Consider the following 24,331-nt stretch of genomic DNA (forward strand, 5'->3'; position numbering starts at 1 on the left):
CTAAGATTGATTGGGGAAAACATTGTTTGGAGCAATAAAGTCCACTTTCTTTCTTTAGGACACCAGTCGGAACCTGCGGCAAGTCGACCAGATGCTTGGACAGTATCGAGAATATAGTAATGGACAGGCGGGGGCTATAGAACACGTAAGAATGTTTACATATGTTTGCATTTCCTCTTACCTACCTTTTTGGAAATTTAGTTGTTGAGGAGTATGGATGTAAGATAAAGGACGTAACCACTGTGAATAGCTTTAGCTTTTCAACTGCTTTATTATTTTATAGTTTAAATTTAGCTTGTCAGATGGCTTGCCAGCTAGTTTATATAGATTAGATTCTATTGAATTTGAAAGCTTTACATTTTTTTTTTTTTGGCTGCGCCACATGGCTTGTGCGATTTTAGTTCCCTGACTAGGGATTGAACCCTGGGCCCTCGGCAGTGAGAGCATGGAGTCCTAACCACTGGACCACCAGGGAATTCCCTAAAATGAATATTTTTTTATTAATATTTTGCTAATTCTGTCTCTTATTTCCTTCTTTTGGAATTTGCTAACTCATCTTCTGTAAACTCTTAGAAAACCAATGAAATTTATTCCTTCATGTTTCTAATTATGAGTATACACTCTAATAAGGTTAGTATTACATGTGTGCTATAATGATAGTTTTATATATATCTGTGCTGTACTGAGTTGTCACATAAGTCCCAAGTTTAATTGATTATTTGTTATTTTCTTTTTACAAAGCAGAAGTATAGTCATCATTTGCTTGTAATCGGAAGCTAATTGCTTGAGCACAGGGAACATATTTTCTCTCATAAGGTTTTTTTACTACTTTCATTTAGAAAATAAACTTGGACTTCCTTGCATCTACCAAATTTTTATGATTTATGGTATATTTGCAAATGGGGCCATAGATTTTATATATTTGGGTAGCTCATGAAATGTTTTAGATTTAACTACCTTATTAATAATGGGAGTTAATTCTTTGCTCTTTAATTTATTAGTAAAAAATTAAAAACATTATTAACTAGTAGCAGAGAAAAACCTACTTTGTCAGGTTGAATATTAGATGAATTTCCCTTGAATTGAGCAATTGGGAAATAAAACTATGTATTAAGTGAAACATCTGTACAGGTAAGCTTTTAAAACACAGAATGTGTTCTCCCAGAATTGGTAGGCCTAGAATTGAATAATGCTGAGCTCTGGGGGAGTAGTTTTTTTTTTATTTTTATTTTTTATAAATTTATTTATTTTTTTGGCTGCGTTGGGTCTTCGTTGTTGCATGCGGGCTTTCTCTAGTTGTGGTGAGCGGGGGCTACTCTTTGTTGCAGTGCGTGGGCTTCTCATTGCGGTGACTTCTCTTGTTGCGGAGCACAGGCTCTAGGCATGTGGTCTTCAGTAGTTGTGGCACAAGGCCTCAGTAGTTGTGGCTCACGGGCTCTAGAGCTCAGGCTCAGTAGTTGTGGCGCACGGGCTTAGTTGCTCCGCGGCATGTGGGATCTTCCTGGACCAGGGCTCGAACCCATGTCCCCTGCATTGGCAGGCGGATTCTTAACCACTGTGCCACCAGGGAAGCCCTGGGGGAGTAGTTTTATACATGGGAAGTAGATAAGCTCAACAGGTATTTCTTTCCCATCTGAGTTGTAAGTACCTAGACTGCAAAGCCACTCATATTTAAAATAGGACACAGGAGAATAAGATTCTTTCCTCTTACTTTAGGCTGTTCCTTGTCTGGTCTAGAGTCTTCCCCTTAGTTTCCTCAAATTCTTGTTCTGTCTCTCAATGATTTCTGCTCCCAGCATGCCAGAGGGGGATGTCACTCATTGCCTTATATTACACTCCCTCGATAGAGCAATGATTTCCACCCTACCAGCTTAAGTAACCTGGGGGGGCATCTGCTGTAATCTAGGGGAAGATGTGCAACTCAGAAAGAGTATTTCTCACAAGAAGTGAATCTGATGGGCTGCTCAGTGAAAATTGCTTTCTTAGCATTAAAATACTTACTGTTACAAAATATAGCAGTAAAATGGGCATACCTAAAAATGAGTGTATGTAATGTGCCAACTATCATGTGATTTATCTGACTCTTTCTATTTGTATTCTTTAAGTCCTCTAAGTACATGATAGTATTATCCTCTATTTAAAAAATTTTAATTATTGTGTGTTCTGTTTAGGGAGGGACCCTGGAGAGTGATTTGTTTGTTTGTTTCTTTCTTTTTGAGACTGTGCTCCAGTTCATGCAAGTTCTCTTGATGTAGAACCTGCTATTTTTTTTTCAACAGCCTGTAACAGGCTAATCCATTTTCAAATTATTATTATTATAATTATTATTTTATTGAGGTATAGTTGATTTACTATATAGTTGATTTAATGTGTTAGTTTCTGGTGTACAGCAAAGTGATTCAGTTATACACACATGCATATATATTTTAATATTCTTTTCCATTATGGTTTATTATAGGATATTGAATATAGTTCCCTGTGCTATAGAGTAGGACCTTGTTTATCTACTTTATATATAATAGTTTATATCTGCTAATCTCAAATTCCTAATTTATCCCTCACCCACCCCCTTTCCCCTTTGGTAACCATAGTTTTCTATGTCTGTGAGTCTGTTTTGTAAATAAGTTCATTTGTATCATATTTTAGTTTCCACATATAAGTGATATCATATGATATTTGTCTTCCTCTTTCTGACTTACTTTACTTAGTATTATAATCTCTAGGTTCATCCAATGTTGCTGCAAATGGCATTATTTCATTTTTTATGGCTGAGTAGTATTCAACTGTATATATGTATATACCACATCTTCTTTATCCATTCATCTGTTAATGGACATTTAGGTTGCTTCCATGTCTTGGCTATTGTAAATACTGCTGCTATGAACATTGGGGTGCATGCATCTTTTTGAATTAGAGGTTTTTCTGGATATATGCCCAGGAGTGGGATTGCTGGATCTTATGGCAATTCTATTTTTAGTTTTTTAAGGAACATCCATACCTTTTTCCATAGTGCTGCACCAGTTTACTTTCCCACCAACAGTGTAGGAGTGTTCCTTTTTCTTCACACCCTCATTAGCATTTATTATTTGCAGACTTTTTAATGATGGCCATTCTGACTGGTGTGAGGTGATACCGCACTGCAGCTTTGATTTTCATCTCTCTAATAATTAGTGATGTTGAGCAACTTTTCATATGCCTATTGGCCGTTGGTATGTCTTCTTTGGAGAAATGTCTATTTAGGTCTTCTGCCCATTATTTGATTGGATTTTTTTTTGTTGTTGTTGTTATTGAGTTGTATGAGCTGTTTGTTTATTTTGGAAATTAATCCTTTGTCGCATTGTTTGCAAATATTTTCTGCCATTCCGTAGGTTGTCTTTTCATTTTGTTTATGGTTTCCTTTGCTGTGCAAAAGCTTATAAATTTTATTAGGTCCCATTTGTTTCTTTTTGCTTTTATTTCTATTGCCTTGGGAGACTGACCTAAGAAAACATTGCTACAATTTATGTTGGAGAATGTTTTGCCTATGTTCTCTTCTAGGAGTTCTATGGTGTCATGTCTTATATTTAAGTCTTTAAGCCATTTTGAGTTTATTTTTGTGTATGGTGTGAGGGAGTGTTCTAACTTCATTGATTTACATGTGACTTTCCAGCTTTCCCAACACCACTCCCTGAAGAGACTGTCTTTTCTCCATCATGTATTCTTGCCTCCTTTGTTGTAGATTAATTGACCGTCGGTATGTGGGTTTATTTCTGAGCTCTCTATCCTGTTCCATTGATCTATATGTCTGTTTTTGTGCCAATACCATGCTGTTTGGATTACTGTAGCTTTTTGTAGTATTGTCTGAAGTTTGGGAGGGTTACGCCTCCAGCTTTGTTCTTTTTCCTCAGGATAGCTTTGGCAATTCTGCGTCTTTTATGGTTCCATATAAATTTTAGGATTATTTGTTGTAGTTCTGTGAAAAATGTCATGGCTATTTTGATGGGGTTTGCATTAAATCTGTAGATTGCTTTGGGCTGTATTACCATTTTAACTATGTTAATTCTTCCAATCTAAGAGCATGGGATATCTTTCCATTTCTTTGAGTCATCTTCAATTTCTTTTATCAATGTTTTTTATAGTTCTCAGCATATAAGTCTTTCAAAACCTCTTTGGTCAGGTTTATTCCTAAGTACTTTTTTTTGCTTTTGGATGCAATTTTAAAAGGGATCGTTAGGGATTGTTTGTTTACATGCCTTTTCTGATGTTTCATTCTTAGTGCAAAGAAATGCAACAGATTTCTGTATGCTAACCTTGTATCCTGCTACCTTGCTGAATTCGTTTATCAGTTCTAGTAGTTTTTGTGTTGAGTCTTTAGGGTTTTCTGTATATAGTATCATGTCATCTGCATATAATGACAATTTTACCTCTTCCCTTCCAATTTGGATACCTTTTATTTCTTTTTCTTGTCTGGCTGCTGTGGCTAGGACTTCCAATACTATGTTGAATAGGAGTGGTGAGAGGGCATCCTTGTCTTGTTCCAGATTTTAGTGGGAAGGCTTTCAGCTTTTCACCGTTGAGTATTATGTTGGCTGTGGGTTTGTCATAAATAGCTTTCATTATTATGAGATATGTTCCCCCTATACCCACTTTGGTAAGAGTTTTTATCATGAATGGATATTGAACTTTGGTTAATCCATTTTAATCAGTGTTCAACTGTTAAAAAAATTTCTCCATGCTAAATATCCATTGCCTAGTTGAAATTAGCATTTCTCTTTTAAAATATAAGACATTTCCTAGGAAGTGGGATCAGCCATTCTGCTCTAGGGAAGACAAGAACTTTTATTATTTTTATTTATTTATTTATTTATTTAAAAAATTTTTGAGTTTTATTTTATTTATTTTTTTATACAGCAGGTTCTTATTAGTCATCAGTTTTATACACATCAGTGTATACATGTCAATCCCAATCGCCCAATTCATCACACCACCACCCCGACCCCCCTGCGGCTTTCCCCCCCTTGGTGTCCATACGTTTGTTCTCTACATCTGTGTCTCAATTTCTGCCCTGCAAACCAGTTCATCTGTACCATTTTTCTAGGTTCCACATATATGCATTAATATACAATATTTGTTTTTCTCTTTCTGACTTACTTCACTCTGTATGACAGTCTCTAGATCCATCCACGTCTCAACAAATGACCCAATTTCATTCCTTTTTATGGCTGAGTAATATTCCATTGTATATATGTACCACATTTTCTTTATCCATTCGTCTGTCGATGGGCATTTAGGTTGCTTCCATGACCTGGCTATTGTAAATAGTGCTGCAGTGAACATTGGGGTGCATGTGTCTTTTTGAATAGTGGTTTTCTCTGGGTATATATATGCCCAGTAGTGGGATTGCTGGATCATATGATAATTCTATTTTAGGTTTTTAAAGAACCTCCATACTGTTCTCCATAGTGGCTGTATCAGTTTACATTCCCACCAACAGTGCAAGAGGGTTCCCTTTTCTCCACACCCTCTCCAGCATTTGTTGTTTGTAGATTTTCTGATGAAGCCTATTCTAACTGGTGTGAGGTTATACCTAATTGTCATTTTGATTTGCATTTCTCTAATAATTAGTGATGTTGAGCAGCTTTTCATGTGCTTCTTGGCCATCTGTATGTCTTCTTTGGAGAAATGTCTATTTAGGTCTTCTGCCCATTTTTGGATTGGGTTGTTTGTTTTTTTAATATTGAGCTGCATGAGCTGTTTAGATATTTTGGAGATTAATCTTTTGCCTGTTGATTCGTTTGCAAATACTTTCTCCCATTCTGAGGGTTGTCTTTTCGTCTTGTTTATGGTTTCCTTTGCTGTGCAAAAGCTTTCAAGTTTCATTAGGTCCCATTTGTTTATTTTTGTTTTTATTTCCATTACTCCAGGAGGTGGATCAAAAAAGATCTTGCGTGATTTATGTCAGAGAGTGTTCTTCCTAGGTTTTCCTCTAAGAGTTTTATAGTGTCTGGTCTTACATTTAGGTCTCTAATCCATTTTGAGTTTATTTTTGTGTATGGTGTTAGGGAGTGTTCTAATTTCATTCTTTTACATGTAGCTGTCCAGTTTTCCCAGCACCACTTGTTGAAGAGACTGTCTCTTCTCCATTATATATCCTTGCCTCCTTTGTCATAGATTAGTTGACCATAGGTGCGTGGGTTTACCTCTGGGCTTTTTATCTTGTTCCATTGATCTATGTTTCTGTTTTTGTGCCAGTACCATATTGTCTTGATTACTGTAGCTTTGTAGTATAGTCTGAAGTCAGGGAGTCTGATTCCTCCAGCTCTGTTTTTTCCCTCAAGACTGCTTTGGCTATTTGGGGTCTTTTGTGTCTCCATACAAATTTTAAGAATTTTTGTTTTCTAGTTCCATAACAAATGCCATTGGTAATTTGATAGGGATTGCATTGAATCTGTAGATTGCTTTGGGTAGTATACTCATTTTCACAATATTGATTCTTCCAATCCAAGAACATGGTATATCTCTCCATCTGTTGGTATCATCTTTAATTTCTTTCATCAGTGTCTTAAAGTTTTCTGCAAACAGGTCTTTTGTCTCCTTAGGTAGGTTTATTCCTGGGTATTTTATTCTTTTTGTTGCAGTGGTAAATGGGAGTGTTTCCTTAATTTCTCTTTCAGATTTTTCATCATTAGTGTATAGGAATGCAAGAGATTTCTGTGTATTAATTTTGTATCCTGCAACTTTACCAAATTCATTGATTAGCTCTAGTAGTTTTCTGGTGACATCTTTAGGATTCTCTATGTATAGTATCATGTCATCTGCAAGCAGTGACAGTTTTACTTATTCTTTTCCAATTTGTATTCCTTTTATTTCTTTTTCTTCTCTGATTGCTGTGACTAGGACTTCCAAAACTACGTTGAATAATAGCGGTGAGAGTGGACATCCTTGTCTTGTTCCTGATCTTAGAGGAAACGCTTTCAGTATTTCACCGTTGAGAATGATGTTTGCTGTGGGTTTATTGTATATGGCCTTTATTATGTTGAAGTAGGTTCCGTCTATGCCCACTTTCTGGAGAGTTTTTATCATAAATCGTTGTTGAATTTTGTCAAAAGCTTTTTCTGCATCTATTGAGATGATCATATGGTTTTTATTCTTCAATTTGTTAATATGGTGTATCACATTGATTGATTTGCATATATTGAAGAATCCTTGCATCCCTGAGATAAATCCCACTTGATGATGGTGTATGCTCCTTTTAATGTGTTGTTGGATTCTGTTTGCTTGTATTTTGTTGAGGATTTTTGCATCTATATTCATCAGTGATATTGGTGTGTAATTTTCTTTTTTTGTAGTATCTTTGTCTGGTTTTGGTATCAGGGTGATGGTGGCCTTGTAGAATGAGTTGGGGAGTTTTCCTCCCTCTGCTATATTTTGGAAGAGTTTGAGAAGGATAGGTGTTAGCTCTTTAAATGTTTGATAGAATTCGCCTGTGAAAGCCATCTGGTCCTGGGCTTTTGTTTGTTGGAAGATTTTAATCACAGTCTTAATTTCAGTGCTTGTGATTGGTCTGTTTATATTTTCTCTTTCTTCGTGGTTCAGTCTCAGAAGGTTGTACTTTTCTAAGAATTTGTCCATTTCTTCCAGGTTGTCCATTTTATTGGCACAGAGTTGCTTGTAGTAATCTCTCATGATCCTTTGTATTTCTGCAGTGTCAGTTGTTTCTTCTCCTTTTTCATTTCTAATTCTGTTCATTTGAGTCTTCTCCCTTTTTTTCTCGATGAGTCTGGCTAATGGTTTATCAATTTTGTTTATCTTCTGAAAGAACCAGCTTTTAGTTTTATTGATCTTTGCTATTGTTTTCTTTGTTTCTATTTCATTTATTTCTGCTCTGATCTTTATGATTTCTTTCCTTCTGCTAACTTTGGGTTTTGTTTGTTCTCCTTTCTCTAGTTCCTTTAGGTGTAAGGTTAGATTGTTTACTTGAGATTTTTCTTGTTTCTTGAGGTAGGCTTGTATAGCTGTAAACTTCCCTCTTAGAACTGCTTTTGCTGCATCCCATAGGTTTTGGATCGTCGTGTTTTCATTGTCATTTGTCTCTAGGTATTTTTTGATTTCCTCTCTGATTTCTTCAGTGATCTCTTGGTTATTTAGTAATGTAGTGTTTAGCCTCCAGGTGTTTGTGTTTTTTACATTTTTTCCCCTGTAATTGGTTTCTACTCTCATAGCATTGTGGTCAGAAAAGATGCTTGATATGATTTCAGTTATCTTAAATTTACTGAGGCTTGATTTGTGACCCAAGATGTGATCTATCCTGGAGAATGTTCCGTGCGCACTTGAGAAGAAAGTGTAATCTGCTGTTTTGGGATGGAATGTCGTATAAATATCAATTAAATCTATCTGGTCTGTTGTGTCATTTAAAGCTTCTGTTTCTTTATTTATTTTCCTTTTGGATGATCTGCCCATTGGTGTAAGTGAGGTGTTAAAGTCTCCCACTATTATTGTGTTACTGTCGATTTCCTCTTTTACAGCTGTTAGCAGTTGCCTTATGTATTGAGGTGCTCCTATGTTGGGTGCATATATATTTATAATTGTTATATCTTCTTCTTGGATTGATCCCTTGATCATTACATAGTGTCCTTCCTTGTCTCTTGTAACATTCTTTATTTTAGAGTCTATTTTATCGGATATGAGTATTGCTACTCCAGCTTTCTTTTGATTTCCATTTGCATGGAATATGTTTTTCCATTCCCTGTATGTGTCCCTACGTCTGAAGTGGGTCTCTTGTAGACAGCATATATATGGGTCTTGTTTTTGTATCCATTCAGCAAGCCTGTGTCTTTTGGTTGGAGCATTTACTCCATTCATGTTTAAGGTAATTATCCATATGTAAGTTCTGTGACCAGTTTCTTAATTGTTTTGGGCTTGTTCTTGTAGGTCCTTTTCTTCTCTTGTGTTACCCACTTAGAGAAGTTCCTTTAGCATTTGTTGTAGAGCTGGTTTGGTGGTGCTGAATTCTCTTAGCTTTTGCTTGTCTGTAAAGCTTTTGATTTCTCCATCAAATCTGAATGAGATCCTTGCCCGGGTAGAGTAATCTTGGTTGTAGGTTCTTCCCTTTCATCTCTTTAAGTATATCATGCCACTCCCTTCTGGCTTGTAGAGTTTCTGCTGAGAAATCAGCTGTTAACATTATGGGAGTTCCCTTGTATGTTATTTGTTGTTTTTCCCTTGCTGCTTTCAATAATTTGTCTTTAATTTTTGCCAATTTGATTACTATGTGTCAGCGTGTTTCTCCTTGGGTTTATCCTGTATGGGACTCTCTGCGCTTCCTGGATTTGGGTAGCTATTTCCTTTCCCATGTTACGGAAGTTTTCGACTATAATCTCTGCAAATATTTCCTCTGGTCCTTTCTCTCTCTCTTCTCCTTCTGGGACCCTTATAATGCAAATATTGTTGTGTTTAATGTTGTCCCAGAATCTCTTAGGCTGTCTTCATTTCTTTTCATTCTTTTTTCTTTATTCTGTTCTGCAGCAGTGAATTCCACCATTCTGTCTTCCAGGTCATTTATCTGTTCTTCTGCCTCAGTTATTCTGCTATTGATTCCTTCTAGTGTAGTTTTCATTTCAGTTATTGTATTGTTCATCTCTGTTTGTTTGTTCTTTAATTTTTCTAGGTCTTTGTTAAACATTTCTTGCATCTTCTCGACCTTTGCCTCCATTCTTTTTCTGAGGTCCTGGATCATCTTCACTATCATTATTCTGAATTCTTTTTCTGGAAGGTTGCCTATCTCCACTTCATTTAGTTGTTTTTCTGGGGTTTTATCTTGTTCCTTCATCTGGTACATAGCGCTCTGTCTTTTCATCTTGTCTATCTTTCTGTGAATGTGGTTTTTGTTCCACAGGCTGCAGGATTGTAGTTCTTCTTGCTTCTGCTGTCTGCCGTCTGGTGGATGAGGCTATCTCAAGAACTTTTATTTTTAACTTAAATTTTATAAATGATACTAATGCTAAACCTCAGGAAATGGATACAAGTGATACACAGTTTACCTTTGAACAACATGGGGTTTGGAGCTCTGGACTTCCACCCAGTTGAAAATTTGTGTATAACTTATAGTTGGCCCTTGGTATCTGAGGTTCCTCCCTCTCTGCAGTTCCTCTGTATCTGTGGTTCTGTGTTCATGGATTCAACGAACCTTGGATCATGTAGTACTGTGGTATTTACTACTGAAAAAAATCCGCATGTGACCAGTGCAGTTCAAACCCATGTTGTTCAAGGGTCAACTGTGTATGAACTTACGTATTTATTTTATGGAGGTTCAGTTTTGTGAACATAATTCGCCAGTGAGTGAGGGGCTATGTAAATATTCAGTGCAATGCTTTCCTCCTGAGATGATCTGCCCTAACAATAGAATTGTGAGAATTATTCCTGTTGGTTTTGTAAGGGTCAGGAGTCATGATTAGTCACTTTTTTGACTACCTTTTCTTGAAATGTACATAATATCACTGTTGTTTTCTTGAATCTTTATTCCAACTCTAAATTTATTTATTTGCTTATAATATGTGAAGGCCTCTCTCTGTTAGGAGTTGAGCAGTTTTAGAGGATCAGCAATGGGGTGTGTGGTGTTTCATAGAGAAGTAGCATCTACCTTTTCATATTCTCTTTGGGAATATCTGCATAAGCTTAGTTTACAGGTACCTTTTTTTTTTTGTGGTAACTCATTTAATTCTCTCAACAGTCCTATTACGTAGATACTATTATTATCCTCATTTACAAGATAAAAAAACTAAGGCACAGAATGGGTACTAGCTTGCCCACAGTCTCACAGTTAGTCAGTGACAGAGCCAAGGATAGGATGTTATCCCAAAACCCAGCATCAGGATTCATTCACATCATTGAGTTGTGCTTGCCCACATTTTAATGATGATATGTATTTATTTTTTCTGAAAATTGGGATTTTGGATTCAAAGTTTGAAGGGTTATATTATTTACATTTATAAACTAGATTCTGGAAATTATCTTAACTGATTGAAAAACCAAAGCCCATTGTCACACAAGTCATTAATGTTACAGCTGGTGCAATGTCCAGAATGAGAGTTAGATGGAACAAATACAGAAACAGAATGGGAAGAAGTCTGATGCTGAGCTAGGATTGGCATTGAAGGCTTGCCAAAGTTGGCTGTTCTAGCTGCCACTTAAGGCAGTGTGGTGGATTCTGCAGGTTGCCTACACCAGCATTGGTTTCCCCCTTCTTCCTAAGTAACAACCAATGATTTTTTTTTTTTACAAGCCTTTCTTGTAGCCAGCCCAACCAATGAGCCATATTAAGTTGGATGGTATGACTTAGGATCTTTGGTCTTAATGAACTTCATGACCTTAAGTAAGTGTCATCCTGCATTATTTCTCATGCTGTAAATTTCTTGGGAGGTCTGAGAACATTTGGTCCAAAGAGGACCTGTGGGGTTGGTTTTATATGAAAGTTTACTGGGAATATTTGGAACATATACTCCTGTGTTAAATAGTACAATTGATTAGCTTAATGTTTAGAACATTTCTAGAGCTGTGTGTTCCTATTCATGAGAGAACAGGTTTGTTTTTATGTTAATGCCATAAAAATGGAATGCCCTCAAGAAGGAATATTCAACATAAAAAGTTAATACCTTCTGCAGTGGAAGTTTGGACTGCAGCTGATGAGGCTAAAGTAGTTAATATTCGGTATAAAAGAAAGATACAGTTCTTTTGATTCAAATCAGCAGATTCATTAAGTACATTTTTAAGGAAAAGAGTGGTTAAAATATAGTAAAATCAAATTAGAGCTTAGAGGCTTGCATTAATAGGTAATTTTTCTTCTAATTAAGTACTCTGATTAAAATTTCCCTTTGGGAGTAATAGGACATTACCATCTGGCATATATGAACTTTGGAAGAATTTGAATGTTAAATAATAAAGTCCAGGTTTTTTCTTCTTTTCAATGGATTTCAGTTGTCAAATATACATAGTGACAGCCCAGAAGCTTAATGTTAATGGTTTGGAGCCAGGCACAAGCCACTTGTAATATCCCAGAGCTGAAGGTACTCATCCCTTTCCCTCTGGCTGAGTTCTACTAATTGTCCTAAAGGTGAGAACTGTTCCATCTTTTAACAACTTCAGTGCTAAGTAGTGAGAATCTATGGGTAAGAAATTGTAATGGAACAACTGAATTCTGTTAGGACCTTTTTTTGTAAATATATTTCAGATCTTAGGAATTAGGTTCGTAGAGTCTTATGTTTAAAATTTTATTGCCAAGTTTCTCATGAAACTACTAGACAGGAGAATAATTTTTACAAAATTTTGCTTTGAGGCTAGTGGAAAAATGTAGACTTTGGAGTCAGACTTAAAATTGAATCCTGATTTTTTTCCACTAGAAACCATTTCAGTGACTTTGGGCAAGTTATTAAACCTTTCTGAACTTGAGTTTAATCATCTGAAAAATGAACATAATTATATATGCCTTATTATAACTAACATTTATTGAAGTAGTCATGCTGTTTTAGACACTTGCTAAACATTTATTTTCTTGTTACTTCTTTAATTCATCCAGTAATCCCTATCTTCAAGTATTTGCTATGTTCTTAATATAGATTAAGTACTTGGTACATTATAGGCACTAAGTACTTGGTACATTATAGGCACTCAGTACTCTTCCTTTCCTTTCCTTGAATTCATTGGGCCTAACTTCAGTTTCTTTTGTGTATTATTGTGACTATAAACAACATAATGTGTTGTAACGTTCACAGTGATAGGTGTATCTGATTGTTTTGACTTCAGAGTATATGCTAAATTAGACAGCATACATAATGCTGCTTTTTCCCCCTTATGTTCATGATTATATTGTCTGTCCACCCAAAATACAATAATGTACTATTAAGAGCACATTCCATTTTCCATGCATGCTCATTTAAAAAAAAAAATTATTTATTTATTTGGCTGCACCGGGTCTTAGTTGAGGCATGCAGGATCTTTAGTTATGGCATGGGAACTCTTAATTGCAGCATGTGGGATCTAGTTCCCTGACTAGGGATCGAACCCAGACCCCCTGCATTGGGAGCTCAGAGTCTTAGCCACTGGACTACCAGGGAAACCCTCATGTATGCTCATTTAATAACACTCAGAATATTATATGGAAATACTTTAAAAAATTATAAAAATTGTTAGAATATGTATGCTATATGGGCTTTGAATATATGAGATCTCATTTAAAAATAAAATAGTCACATAAATAAATATGATGTATCATTTGAAAGGGAATTTCTAAATTTCAGAAGTATTAGTACAGACTTATATTTCCATAAATCAGCCTATGGAGAGAGGTTAGGGATAGCAGTCAGAGCTAATGGTCTTTCTGGTAAATAAAAAATAAGATAGCAGCAACCATTTAAAAAATACATTTCAGCAACAGATGGTGGGACCAGAAAAGTATGCAAACCATAAATTTGCACTCTAATTTTATAAAACTCCCCTCCTCCTCCACCTCTTCCACCTCCTTTTTTGTCCTCCTCCTTCTCTTTGTTCTAGTTTTAATAGATTGTAAGGAACCAAAATAGAGCTGATAAAATTAACTCTACAACCAATCTATTTTGCAGTGTATTGCCAGATCAACCTTGGCATTCTGTGGAGAAACAGGCAGTGAAGGAAAGTCAAGCAGAAAGTACTTAATCAATGTGCCTACGGTTGACATTATTACCCAGGACAAACTTTTTAAAATGACCTCTTTTCTGCCTCTACTTTTGTCCTGGATTTTGCCAAGTTGACCCCTAACATTTGTAAATCAAAGTACTTTAATTTTTTTTTTCGTTTCTAATGTCAACATTATAGGTATATCTAAACTTACTACACAAACTGTCTCCATAGTCACCAGTGCTATATACATTGTGAATGTTTGCCAAATACTGACTCTTTACTGTCAGGTGAAAACAAAACTAAATGGTTAGATGAAATATTCAGATGTCTCCAATTTCTGCTCAACTATGCAGCTAAGTGAATGCATGCATTTCTGTATAATCTGTGTTATGTTAGGGGATATATTTTCTTAGTATGAAAATAAGGGATACTTTGGAGTAAGAAAGTATCTGGAGAAACTAAATAGGATCTTTAATGGTTTCCAGAATTTAAGCTGACTTTGAATTGCAGCATTTAGAATTTTTATCAAGGTTTTTGTTGGCTTTTTTTTTTTAAAGTTGTGTTTTTCATTTGTATATAAGGTAATTATTTGAATATTTGGTAGCTACTATATTTATGTGTGAATAATCACTGTTCCTACTTTGTTTTTATTATGGTCTCTTTGTGGAAGTAATAGTAGATATCTTTTAAGAATTTCCTAGTGACTAGTTTTAGTGTGATATTTTTTTCTCTTTCTCACAGTGAGCTTAGTCAAGGATGTGATTAGTTTTGTTGAGAATGTGAATACGTGAGATACACTGGTTATTAGTATCAGTAACTGTAAGTTGACCAAGGAAGTTTACCCATGTGGTTCTTTGCCTTTTTTCATCTCATCTTATTGAAGTCAAATTTTACTGAATATGATTTATTTCTTAGGCATTTTTGATAGTGTGTGTGAAGTTGGTGCCTAGTTCCTTAGTTGTTTACAGTTGCTTGGAAACCTTACCTTCCCAGAAACTGGACAAGAAGCTTGCTATTAATGAATTTTGGAAAGTCAATATTTTTTTACTTAAACAAACAAACCAGAGTTCTGGTCCCAGGCGAGGTGGAGTTTAGCATACTCTTCCACTGAATACAGCTATAAAACCTCTCTGAATGCATGGAGAAGCTATTTCAGGACTCTGAAAAGTAAAGACAGTTGGTCCTTGTTGCATGGTTTCGATGTGCATGAATTTCATTACCCCTATTTGGTCAAATAACACCAGTCCCCAAACAACACAATTCACATTTCAGCTAACACAACAGTATATTAACGATGAATAACTGCAAAAAGGACAAACTTTGCTGCTGGCTCTTCAGTCCACACATTATTGTATAAATAACAAATTGCTGCTTTTGAAGTCTGTTGCTGATGGGTCGCAGACAGTGAAAATTATAGTTGTGATACCTCCTTGCCTCCCAATGATAAACCTGCATGCTATTTTACAAAAATAAATAATAATAATAATAATAAAGGAATTGGTCAAAAAGGTGAAAGTGTGGCAAAGAAATGAAAAGTGATAATGCTGGAATGAAATTTGAATTATATTATGGAGGAGTTAGATGTGGGGTTAAAAAGAAATAGCTGATAGTGAGAATATTGATATTTTTGCTGTTTAAGAGCCTGTAGACATACAACTAGAAGAATTCAGTGAAGTCATTTTTAGGGAATGACATTCTTCTAAAGAGCTTCTCCAGATTAAAACATCCCATTTCTTCATTTACTTTTGCTCTTATATTCATTGTCTGTAATCATCACAGTAAAAACTACCATTTACTCAACAAACTAATCTTCCCTAGGCATTGCTCTAATTATTTTACATACATTATCTTATTTCATCCTCAAAATAAAATATTAGGGTGTGAAATATGTCAACAGGAACAGAAACAAAAGGAGTAGAACTGAGGAAAGGACTGCTAGGCTTTCCTCTGGTCCTTGTGAATCACGATGTTTTTAATGATCACACCTCTTATATGGAGTACCCATTGCTGCCTGGATGATCTCTTTTCATAGATTTGGTGTGCAGTATAGTCAGTCTTTCTGAGTTGTATGTATTTTTCGATTCTCTAAGCTTGACTTATATTTTGTCTCAAATCAGACTTTCAAATAGAGATGTCACAGGGCTTTCAGAGATGTCTATGAGGATTTTAAAATTTGCTATGTTAATGTTAATCTGAAAGCTTATACAGTTTAAAAAATTTTTAATTTATTTACTAGTTTCCAAAATAATGAGTTATTTCCCTAGCATTCTCTGCTGATAACCAGTGACTATTTTTTTCTCCTTGAGTATCATTAACTCACAAATTTATTCATATTTGAACTGCTTTATTCCATTGTAGTTAATATTTTTATTGATGCCCAAATTATTTCGTCTTTGGCTATAGAGAGATTTCCCACTTGACTTCTATGTTTAAAAGCATGTCTTAACAATTTGGATAAACTACATTGCAAACAAGTGTTGCCATTCAATTTCAGTGCCCAAGTTTTATTTTTATTCTTACTGGTACATTATAGTAATGCTTCATTTGTTTTAGTCTAATGTCAAATGAACAGAGATAAAAGAATAGACCTAATATGTAAATGGTACATTTATATCAAGTTGAGGTGAAAATATGTCATAACATGTTCTATGATGCTGGTTTTGCGGTAGTTTATATAGGGGAAAGTGGGGGAAATGGAATCAACGCTTGGTATGTGGTGAGGTATTCATGATAAACTTTTAGAATCTGCACCATTGCAGTCAGTACCACAGTCTGTGTGGAACACTGATTTAGTTTCAGCAAAATAGCATTATCCATCATAGTATTATAAATTAATATTAAATTGAATTTTATTAGTGTTGTTTTTATGTAATTTCGAGTTTGGTTTGCTTTTGCACCTAATTAGAAGTTATAATCCTAAAGAGTTTAAAACAGATTTTATATCTTTTTATCTTTTGGTTTTTGTATTTTAGGAGTTATCAAATTGGTTTTGTACATCATGACTAGATATTGTGCCGTGTCTGTTGTATTATTGCTACTTTAAGTGTAGGTTCTAATTTTATTACATGTTTAGTTTTGTATCTTAGGTGGAGGATCTGTTTTTGCCATGATGTTTATAGGAGTGATTCAAAGAAATCTTCATCTCACTCATTTACCTTTTACAGTTCATTTTTTTGGTCTTTATGTATTAGCCTGTTCATCTGTTCAGTGGCTTATGATATATCTTTTGAGAGTTTTAAAATGAGGTTGCCAAATAGTTTGTCTAACTTTTTATCTTATTTCTGAAATGACCAATTTTCCAACATCTGTTATTCCTCCTAGATTTTGGAGGTAGTGTATCATTTCTGTTGTTCTGCAATATTTTCCCATATGTTCCATGGTGAGTTTTTTGTTGTTAGCGGTGATATTGTGTGTGTGCATGTGTGTGTGAAAATTCATCTTCTTAATCAGCTTTTAGTTACAGCTCAGGATTTGTTAGCAAATAAGCCCACATAAAAAGGATGCTGGTAAGTTCTGCTTCTGGCATTGGTAGATAAGATTATTTTGGATCAACTCTCCCATTCAGATCAACTGGAAAGGTGAAAAAAAATGTAAAAAATAATATTATGAAACCATCAGAGAACTACCAAGGCAGTGAGGAATTTTATAGTCAAGATCTGGCAAAAATAGAAGTCCAGAAGGAAGAGTCCTACATTTGGGACTCTTTCTCTGTCAAGGCAGTAGCTGATTTCAAAAGAGGTGGCTTAGAAGCAGATAAGATTAGAGCTATCTGTAGACTCAAAGAGGCTAGAGGGACCAAAATTGGAGTTCAGGAACCCTCCAGCTTTTGATTGAGACCCCAAAGGGTGATAGCCTAGGAAAAATGGTGAATTGAAAATAAGAGCAGTGATAAAATGAAAATTGACCAGTGCTGATGGGGACAGAAGCCCAGCTTTGAATCATCTCAGTTCTAATGAATTAAGGTACATTGGGTTTCCTAGTGACCCTAGCCTGACTTCCTGATAGAAGCAAACCCAAATCCCTTCTGAAGGAAGATGTCATCATCCAGAGCTTTAAATAACTCTACAGTTTTCATATACAATGTCTATCACATGATAAAAAAAATACTCAGGCATAAGAAAATACAAGAGTTGACTGAAAACCAAGGGAAAAAACAGACAACAGAAACATGTAGGAGATTATAAAATAACTATGATTAACCTGTTCAAGAAATGAAAAGATTGAGAATTTTGACAAAGAATTGAAAACTCTAAAAAAAACCAAACAAAAAAAATAAAAAATGAAAATTACAGAAACTGAAAAATATAACTAAGATAAACAAACAAATAAATTAGAAAAAACCATCAACAGATGGATTAAGTAACAGCTTGTATACTGTTGAAGAGAGAATTAATAAATTGAGAGATAGATCAGCATAATATATCCAGGAAGAAGAATGGAGGAATGAAAGGATGAACAATACAGAAAAGATCATAAATGACCCATGGGATTTGGTAAAAAAGATAAAACTTAAATCCAACTGGATTTCCAGGAGAGGAAAGAAAGAATGAGGCAGAAAGAATGAAGAGATGTGGCTGAAAATTTACAACACATGAAAGAGATTAAGCTACAGATTCCATGATCTCTATGGGTCAGAAATGGGATAACTACAAGTAAAGCTGTACGTAGTCATATCATTGTAAAACCATTGACACTCAAAGTCAAAGAGAAAATCTTAAACAGAGCCAGAGCTGTAAGGGGCAAATTACCTTCAAAAAGAAGCAATAATTAGAAATGTCAGCTGACTTTACTTCCAAAAGGATAATCAACTTTACTTCAATTAAAAAAAAAAAACTATGAAAAAAAGGGATACTGACATCAGGCTTAGTTTGAAAGATGCAAATAATAAACACAGGAAAAGTTAGTAGAGCTGGTTCTGTTACTAACTTGTGTGATCTAAAGTCGTTTTACCTTTCTAGTCCTTTTTTCATGTTACAGTTTGGATTTGAGGTTTTTAATTTTAACATTGTACAATTTTATTCTGACTCTTTGTCATAGATTACTGATATGCTATTTTGTGTTCACTGTGTAATAAGACCTCTTGACTACTTACATGTTAAACATAGTTTTTTATTTTACTTCTGTATAAATTACTCTCCAGGTAGACCTTAGTTCTCCCAGGCCTCATCTGTATGTTTCCTGGATTGATAGTCTAGGTCCTACAGCTGGTGAACACTCAGGCAGGATGGTATTATTGTACATATGCCAATTTAGAGAAGCAGGGAACAGAGGGTATGGAAATATTAGCTTTTTCTTTCTTTCTTTTTTTTTTTTTTTCTTCAGAAATGAGAGTGGCAATAGAGATAAATTGTTGAAATTCTAACTCTACTTCTTTTAATCCAGACTATTTTAACCTTGGTTCTCCAGAACAGCTAAGTCCAAACAACCAAAGTGAAAAAGGATTTGCTCATTTGTGACTCATATTCTGTTTCAGCTGTGCTCTTCCTTCAGTTGAAGCTACTTTCTTTCTGCACAGTTCCCCAAGGAAACCAACTTATTCCCTCCATAAGTGGTGTTCTACCTTTTAATTCTGGCTGAATTTAGGAAGTCCTCTCTTTTCAATCAATTGTTTTGTTTTGACATTCTCTTTAAAGAGTTATAGATGACTTGTTTTCTGGATCCATACATTATTTTTTATTCATCCTTGGCTAAAATGTCTAGACCAGAAGTTTCTCAGCAATTCAGGGTATGTGGATTTTCCTAAGTTTTACTCTTTGTTCCTTTGGGTTTTAGTTGAATCCTCTTTTCAGGTCGATAGTTCTGTACAGCTCTGGATGATATTCTCAGTATTAAGCGTGATTTTATTTATTGTAGCTCTTTAGGTCTTAAAAGCTGTTGTCTTATATTCCCTGCTGGCCAACTCCCTAATAACCTGAAGAGAGCATTTGGACAACTGTGATCCTAGTTTGTACTAACAGTCCAACATCTGACCACATGGTTTTCTGGGATTTGAAATCTTTGAATGAATGAAAGATACTCTGATACAGAATTGGGCGGTACACTTTTTTTTCAAAGCAGAAGTCACTGTGACAGCTGTTCATTTTCCTGTTTATTATAGATCTGAGGTTTCTGAAGGAATGTTTAGAAGGGAGGAAGGCTTTCTCTTTTTCAGATATGTTGGCCTTGTTATGTTTCTAAGCATGGGTGGCACATCAATCTGATGGTAATAGAAAGATGGAATAGGTAGTGACAGATGCTATTTAAAACCAGATGTTAGAATTGGGTCTTAAAATATTTATATTTACTATTTTTATATTTCTATTAACATAACTTAGTTCAAAATTTTCTCTGATATAAATTCTCTTTGGGAACCCAGATAGTTCATAAATAGCTTTAAAATCTCTAGGCTATTTGTATCTGGAAGTTTTTTAAAGAGAATAAATCTCCCTTCATTGTATCCTTTAATTTAGTTAAAAGAAAGCTTGGAACAATCAATAGGCCAACTGCGGAGTCAACGGTTATTGAGAAACTCCGGAGGGAGAAGTATTTCTGTTACAAGTCTGAGTACAAGTGACCTCGATGGTGGCACTGTGACAGGTAACTCTTCAAATGTTCTGAAAACCTTTTCTTTGTCTTAAAAATATTCCTGAAGTACATATTGAATACATGTAGTATTTAGACAAATATAACCCATACGTAAAATCATACAAGTAAGGTGTTAGAAGATGCAGTCAGGGTTTTAGAGTGAATATTTTGAAGTATGTTCAATGGAACTTTGATATTCTGAGTCTGTTACTTTTGTTCTTCTCAGGCTCTGTGGACCATGTAGAGCTTCACCTGACAGAACCTTATTTAATTGTCTGCCTCCAGTCAAAACACACACACAGATAGGATTTACTGTGTGGTGTACTTTCTGGATTAGAAGTCTTGTCCTAGGTTCATAGTTTTTCAAAAGTCTCATTATGAAATATCCTGTGACACTTGTTAATAACGGGAATTTTATCCTTGGTGTGCAGCTCGATTTCAATGGCTACATAAAAGGTGACAGCACTTAGTTTGCATATAATTATACTTTCCTACAGCACTGAGGTTCATGTTTGAATAGAAGAGACTTAGAACTAAGTCTGCAGTGAAGAGAGGCAATTTAGACAGAGTGAACATTAGTAGCTTGTGTTGTTAATATCGTTATTGGTCATGATAATAATGATTAAAAATCACAATCAGCTATATTTCTTTATGTAGTTTAGTTTATTCTGATTTTTAAACACCATTCAGATTTTAGATAATTTGTTATTTGAAAAATTCTGTTTTATTAGTATTATTTTAGGGAGTCATAAAAGTTTTTTTTTTTTTTAGCAACTTACTATTTTTATGTAAGAGAAAATACTATATTGCTTCTTTGAAAAGTACGGCCAATTAGAATTTTTGATGTGTTCTAGTTCCAGGTTACTTCAGTTGTTCATTTTATCTGCTTTAAGAGCAAGATAAGTGCCAATTTTGTGGAATTTTATGGCCACAGCGAGATATTTGTTTGTCATTGTCTGTGGGAAATAATCCAGGTTGAGGGCACATGTATATATCCATGTCTGCTGTGTATTTCCTGAATAAAATTTTAGATCGTTTCTTCTCATGTGGTGTTTTTAATCCTTTCCCTTTTCTTTCTTCTGTAAAGAGAGCCACCGTTTTCCACCTACCTCACCTCTGAAAGACTATGGGGATCAACAGGGTATTAAACGAAATAGGTCCAGAACTGGTGTCCGATTTGTTCGGGAGACTGATGACATGGGCCAGGTATTTTGTACCCATTCTGTAGTCTGGTTCCTTGCATTTCTATTTAAATCACTAACACTTGAATTTTATGGCTGTATTTTAACTAAGAATTTGATCATCACTAACTTTGTAATGATTATTATTTTTTTAAACCAAGTAAAGTATTTTATTTTCAATGTGTTGATCATCATCATACATTTATTTTGAATTTTGTTATGGAGGATTATATTTTGTAGAACATTTAAAAGTGAGTTTAGCTGGACATGTTTTGTTTCCTTGCTCAAATGGCTCGCTCTTTTCCAAGCTCTGCTAAGTCAGCTAGTTTCTATTTTGCTAAGTTTAGTTTAGTATGAACAAGTTAGTCTTTGTGTGGTTAACCTATTGATTTTTCCACTAGTGTTTTTCTGATTGTTGTATCATTGATGGAGCCACTTTGTATTAAGCAGGACTTCTAGACTTTTTCTATGTATTCACTAAAGATTTTGAAGGTATTAGTTCTATAGCTATATTTCTTTTTCTGCTTCTTTAAACTTCTATGCAAGAGCTGAAAAAATTTTTTTTTGTTATTGCTTTGGGTAGCTAAATTAATTAGATAAGGACTAGGAGATGTTGCTGACTTTGACATCTTTGTTTTGGTAGTTTTAAGATTGAGGACTCAGAGTTTGTTAGGATACTCATCTGTAGCTTTCCTTTATTATAACATAAGATAAAGAGATAACAGAACCAAGTGCATTAGAAGATGCCTTGTAGAAACTTTTCCTTGACAGTGTTATTTTTTGGTAGGTGCAACTTGCTAGTGTGGATTATGTGATAAAACCTAGAGCAGAGAACAGTATCCTAATATTACTTACTCTTTCATTTTATTTATTTAGTGCCTTTGTCCTGGGACAAAGTGCTTGTGCTTGGAAACAGTGATGAGCAAAAACCTTGCCTTTTCACGGAGCTTACAATTTAGAGGGGGAGCTAGATACTAATCAAAAAGTATGTAAATACACCCATAATTATGAGCTGAGATGCATGCTCTAACAGAAGGAAGCATAGGGCTATAGGAGTGTTTATAGAGGGACCTGCCCCAGTTAGGGAAGGCTTCCCAAAGAAAGGCCGATTGAGCTGAGATCCGAAAGTTGAGTAAGAGTCATTTGAGGTAGAACAAATACCTTGGCAGGAAGGAAGATAGCACCTATGAGTAATTTAAAGAAGGCCACGTTGCTAAAGAAGTGTGAAACCCTGAGACCATGCACAGCCATGTAAGAGGGTGACAATTACTTTGAAAAGATCACTCTGGCTCTAGTGTAGAAAATGGAGTCAGTGTGGGTAAACCAATTAGAAGGATATTGCTGTGTTCTGGGTGTGAGCTGATGGCCACTTGGATTAGGATAAATGGAGTTGGAGAGAAAGTGGTAGATTTAAAAACTATCTGGTGGATAAAATGAAAGGTCTTGAAGATCAGATGACCATTTCGGGAGGGTGGGAATGAGTGAAAAGGCGGTGTCAAAGATGAGTCCTAGTATTCTGCTTTGCAAAACTGGAAAATCATCATGGCAAAACCTAAGTGAATGGTCTGTTGTTCATCTGCTGTATTACCTCTGCTCCTTTCTTTTTAATTGTTCTTCCTTGTTTTAGTCCATTTCTTATGATGACCTTTAGCTCCATATGACTGTGTACTTTCTTAATGCCCCAGTGCAGCATTTGTGGTTCTGTTTACATATCTGTCTCCCATGACACTTGTTTCCCAGCACAGTTGCTGGCACTGGTTAGTTGCACAATGTGAATTTGTTGAAATGAATCAATTTGTTATTTCTGCAAGTCTGTATAACTTAGTTTTTTATTATAAATTATAGCCTACACATTCATGTATAGTATACATATTTACCATTAAAAGTACAACAATATGAAAAATCCATGTAACTACCACCCAGACCAAGAAATAGAGGTTTATAATACACCCCAAACCTCTTTTACACTCCTCCTTTCCCCAAGGGCTATCAACTATTTTGACTTCTATGTTAATCATTCTCTTGATTTTTAAGAATATCTTTACTACTTATATCTTGCTTAGTATTGCCTGTGTTAAACTTTATATAGATGGAATAATGCAGTGTGTATTTTGTAACTTTCCTTTTCCATTTACTGTTTTAGGTAGGTTTGATCATTTCATTTTCACTGCTGTGTGATACTCCGCTGGAGGAATATATTGCAATTTATCTCCATTTCATTCTTAGTGGACTTTGGTTTGTTTTTAGTGTTCTCAGCATGAACAGTGCTGCTCCACACATTCTCGTTCATGGTTCCTCCTGCATGTGGGCAAGGGTCTCTTGGCAGCATGGGTTGGCATGCTGAGGCATGTGGTCTAGTTGAATAAAGTTCTGTAACACGGCCATGCTCATTTGATTATGGCTACTTTTGTGCTATAATGGCAGAATTGAGTAATTATGACACAGGCCATAGAGCTATAATGGCAGAGTTGAGTAATTATGACACAGGCCATAGAACCTGAAAGCCTGAAATATATGCTGTTGTACTGTTTATAGAAAAAGTTTCCAGACCTCTTTTCGAGAGTATCTATAAAGAGTGAAATACTGCACTATAGAGGATGTAATGGTTAATGTTACATATAGTTTTAAAAACTTTTCTTTGAGAGAAAAAATTTTATTAGGTCTTGATAACATTATAGATATGGGTATTATTGCAAAGAGCAAGTTCTTATTCTTACCCTCAGTGAATCTTCATGGAAGAATTCAACAGAATCCTAAATGGATAACTTTGTTTTGCTTTTATTAGTTTCATGCTTTTCATCAGTCCCTCCGAGACCTCAGCAGTGAACAAGTTCGCCTTGGAGATGATTTCAGCCGGGAACTTGCCAGAAGAAGCCGGTAAAAGCTGAATATGATTTTTGTTGAGGGATGAATTATTAGAAGAATAAAATAGGTTCTATAATTGACATGTTTACATG

At 35.2% G+C, this 24,331-nt stretch overlaps 1 protein-coding gene across 4 annotated transcripts in view; it reads left to right on the plus strand.

Annotated features, from left to right (window-relative positions):
* Positions 1–24,331, plus strand: part of CEP128 (centrosomal protein 128) — a 444,997-nt gene that overhangs the window by 25,270 nt on the left and 395,396 nt on the right. For all 4 annotated transcript variants that reach the window (XM_082384674.1, XM_082384675.1, XM_082384676.1 and 1 more), the window contains exons 4-7: positions 59–145; positions 20,079–20,205; positions 21,281–21,399; positions 24,160–24,251. In XM_082384674.1, the coding sequence (XP_082240800.1) occupies positions 59–145; positions 20,079–20,205; positions 21,281–21,399; positions 24,160–24,251 (425 nt within the window). The remainder of the gene's footprint in view (positions 1–58; positions 146–20,078; positions 20,206–21,280; positions 21,400–24,159; positions 24,252–24,331) is intronic.

The sequence above is a fragment of the Balaenoptera borealis genome (genome assembly GCF_965194805.1).
Source record: "Balaenoptera borealis genome assembly, chromosome: 3".
Taxonomy (NCBI): Eukaryota; Metazoa; Chordata; class Mammalia; order Artiodactyla; family Balaenopteridae; genus Balaenoptera; species Balaenoptera borealis.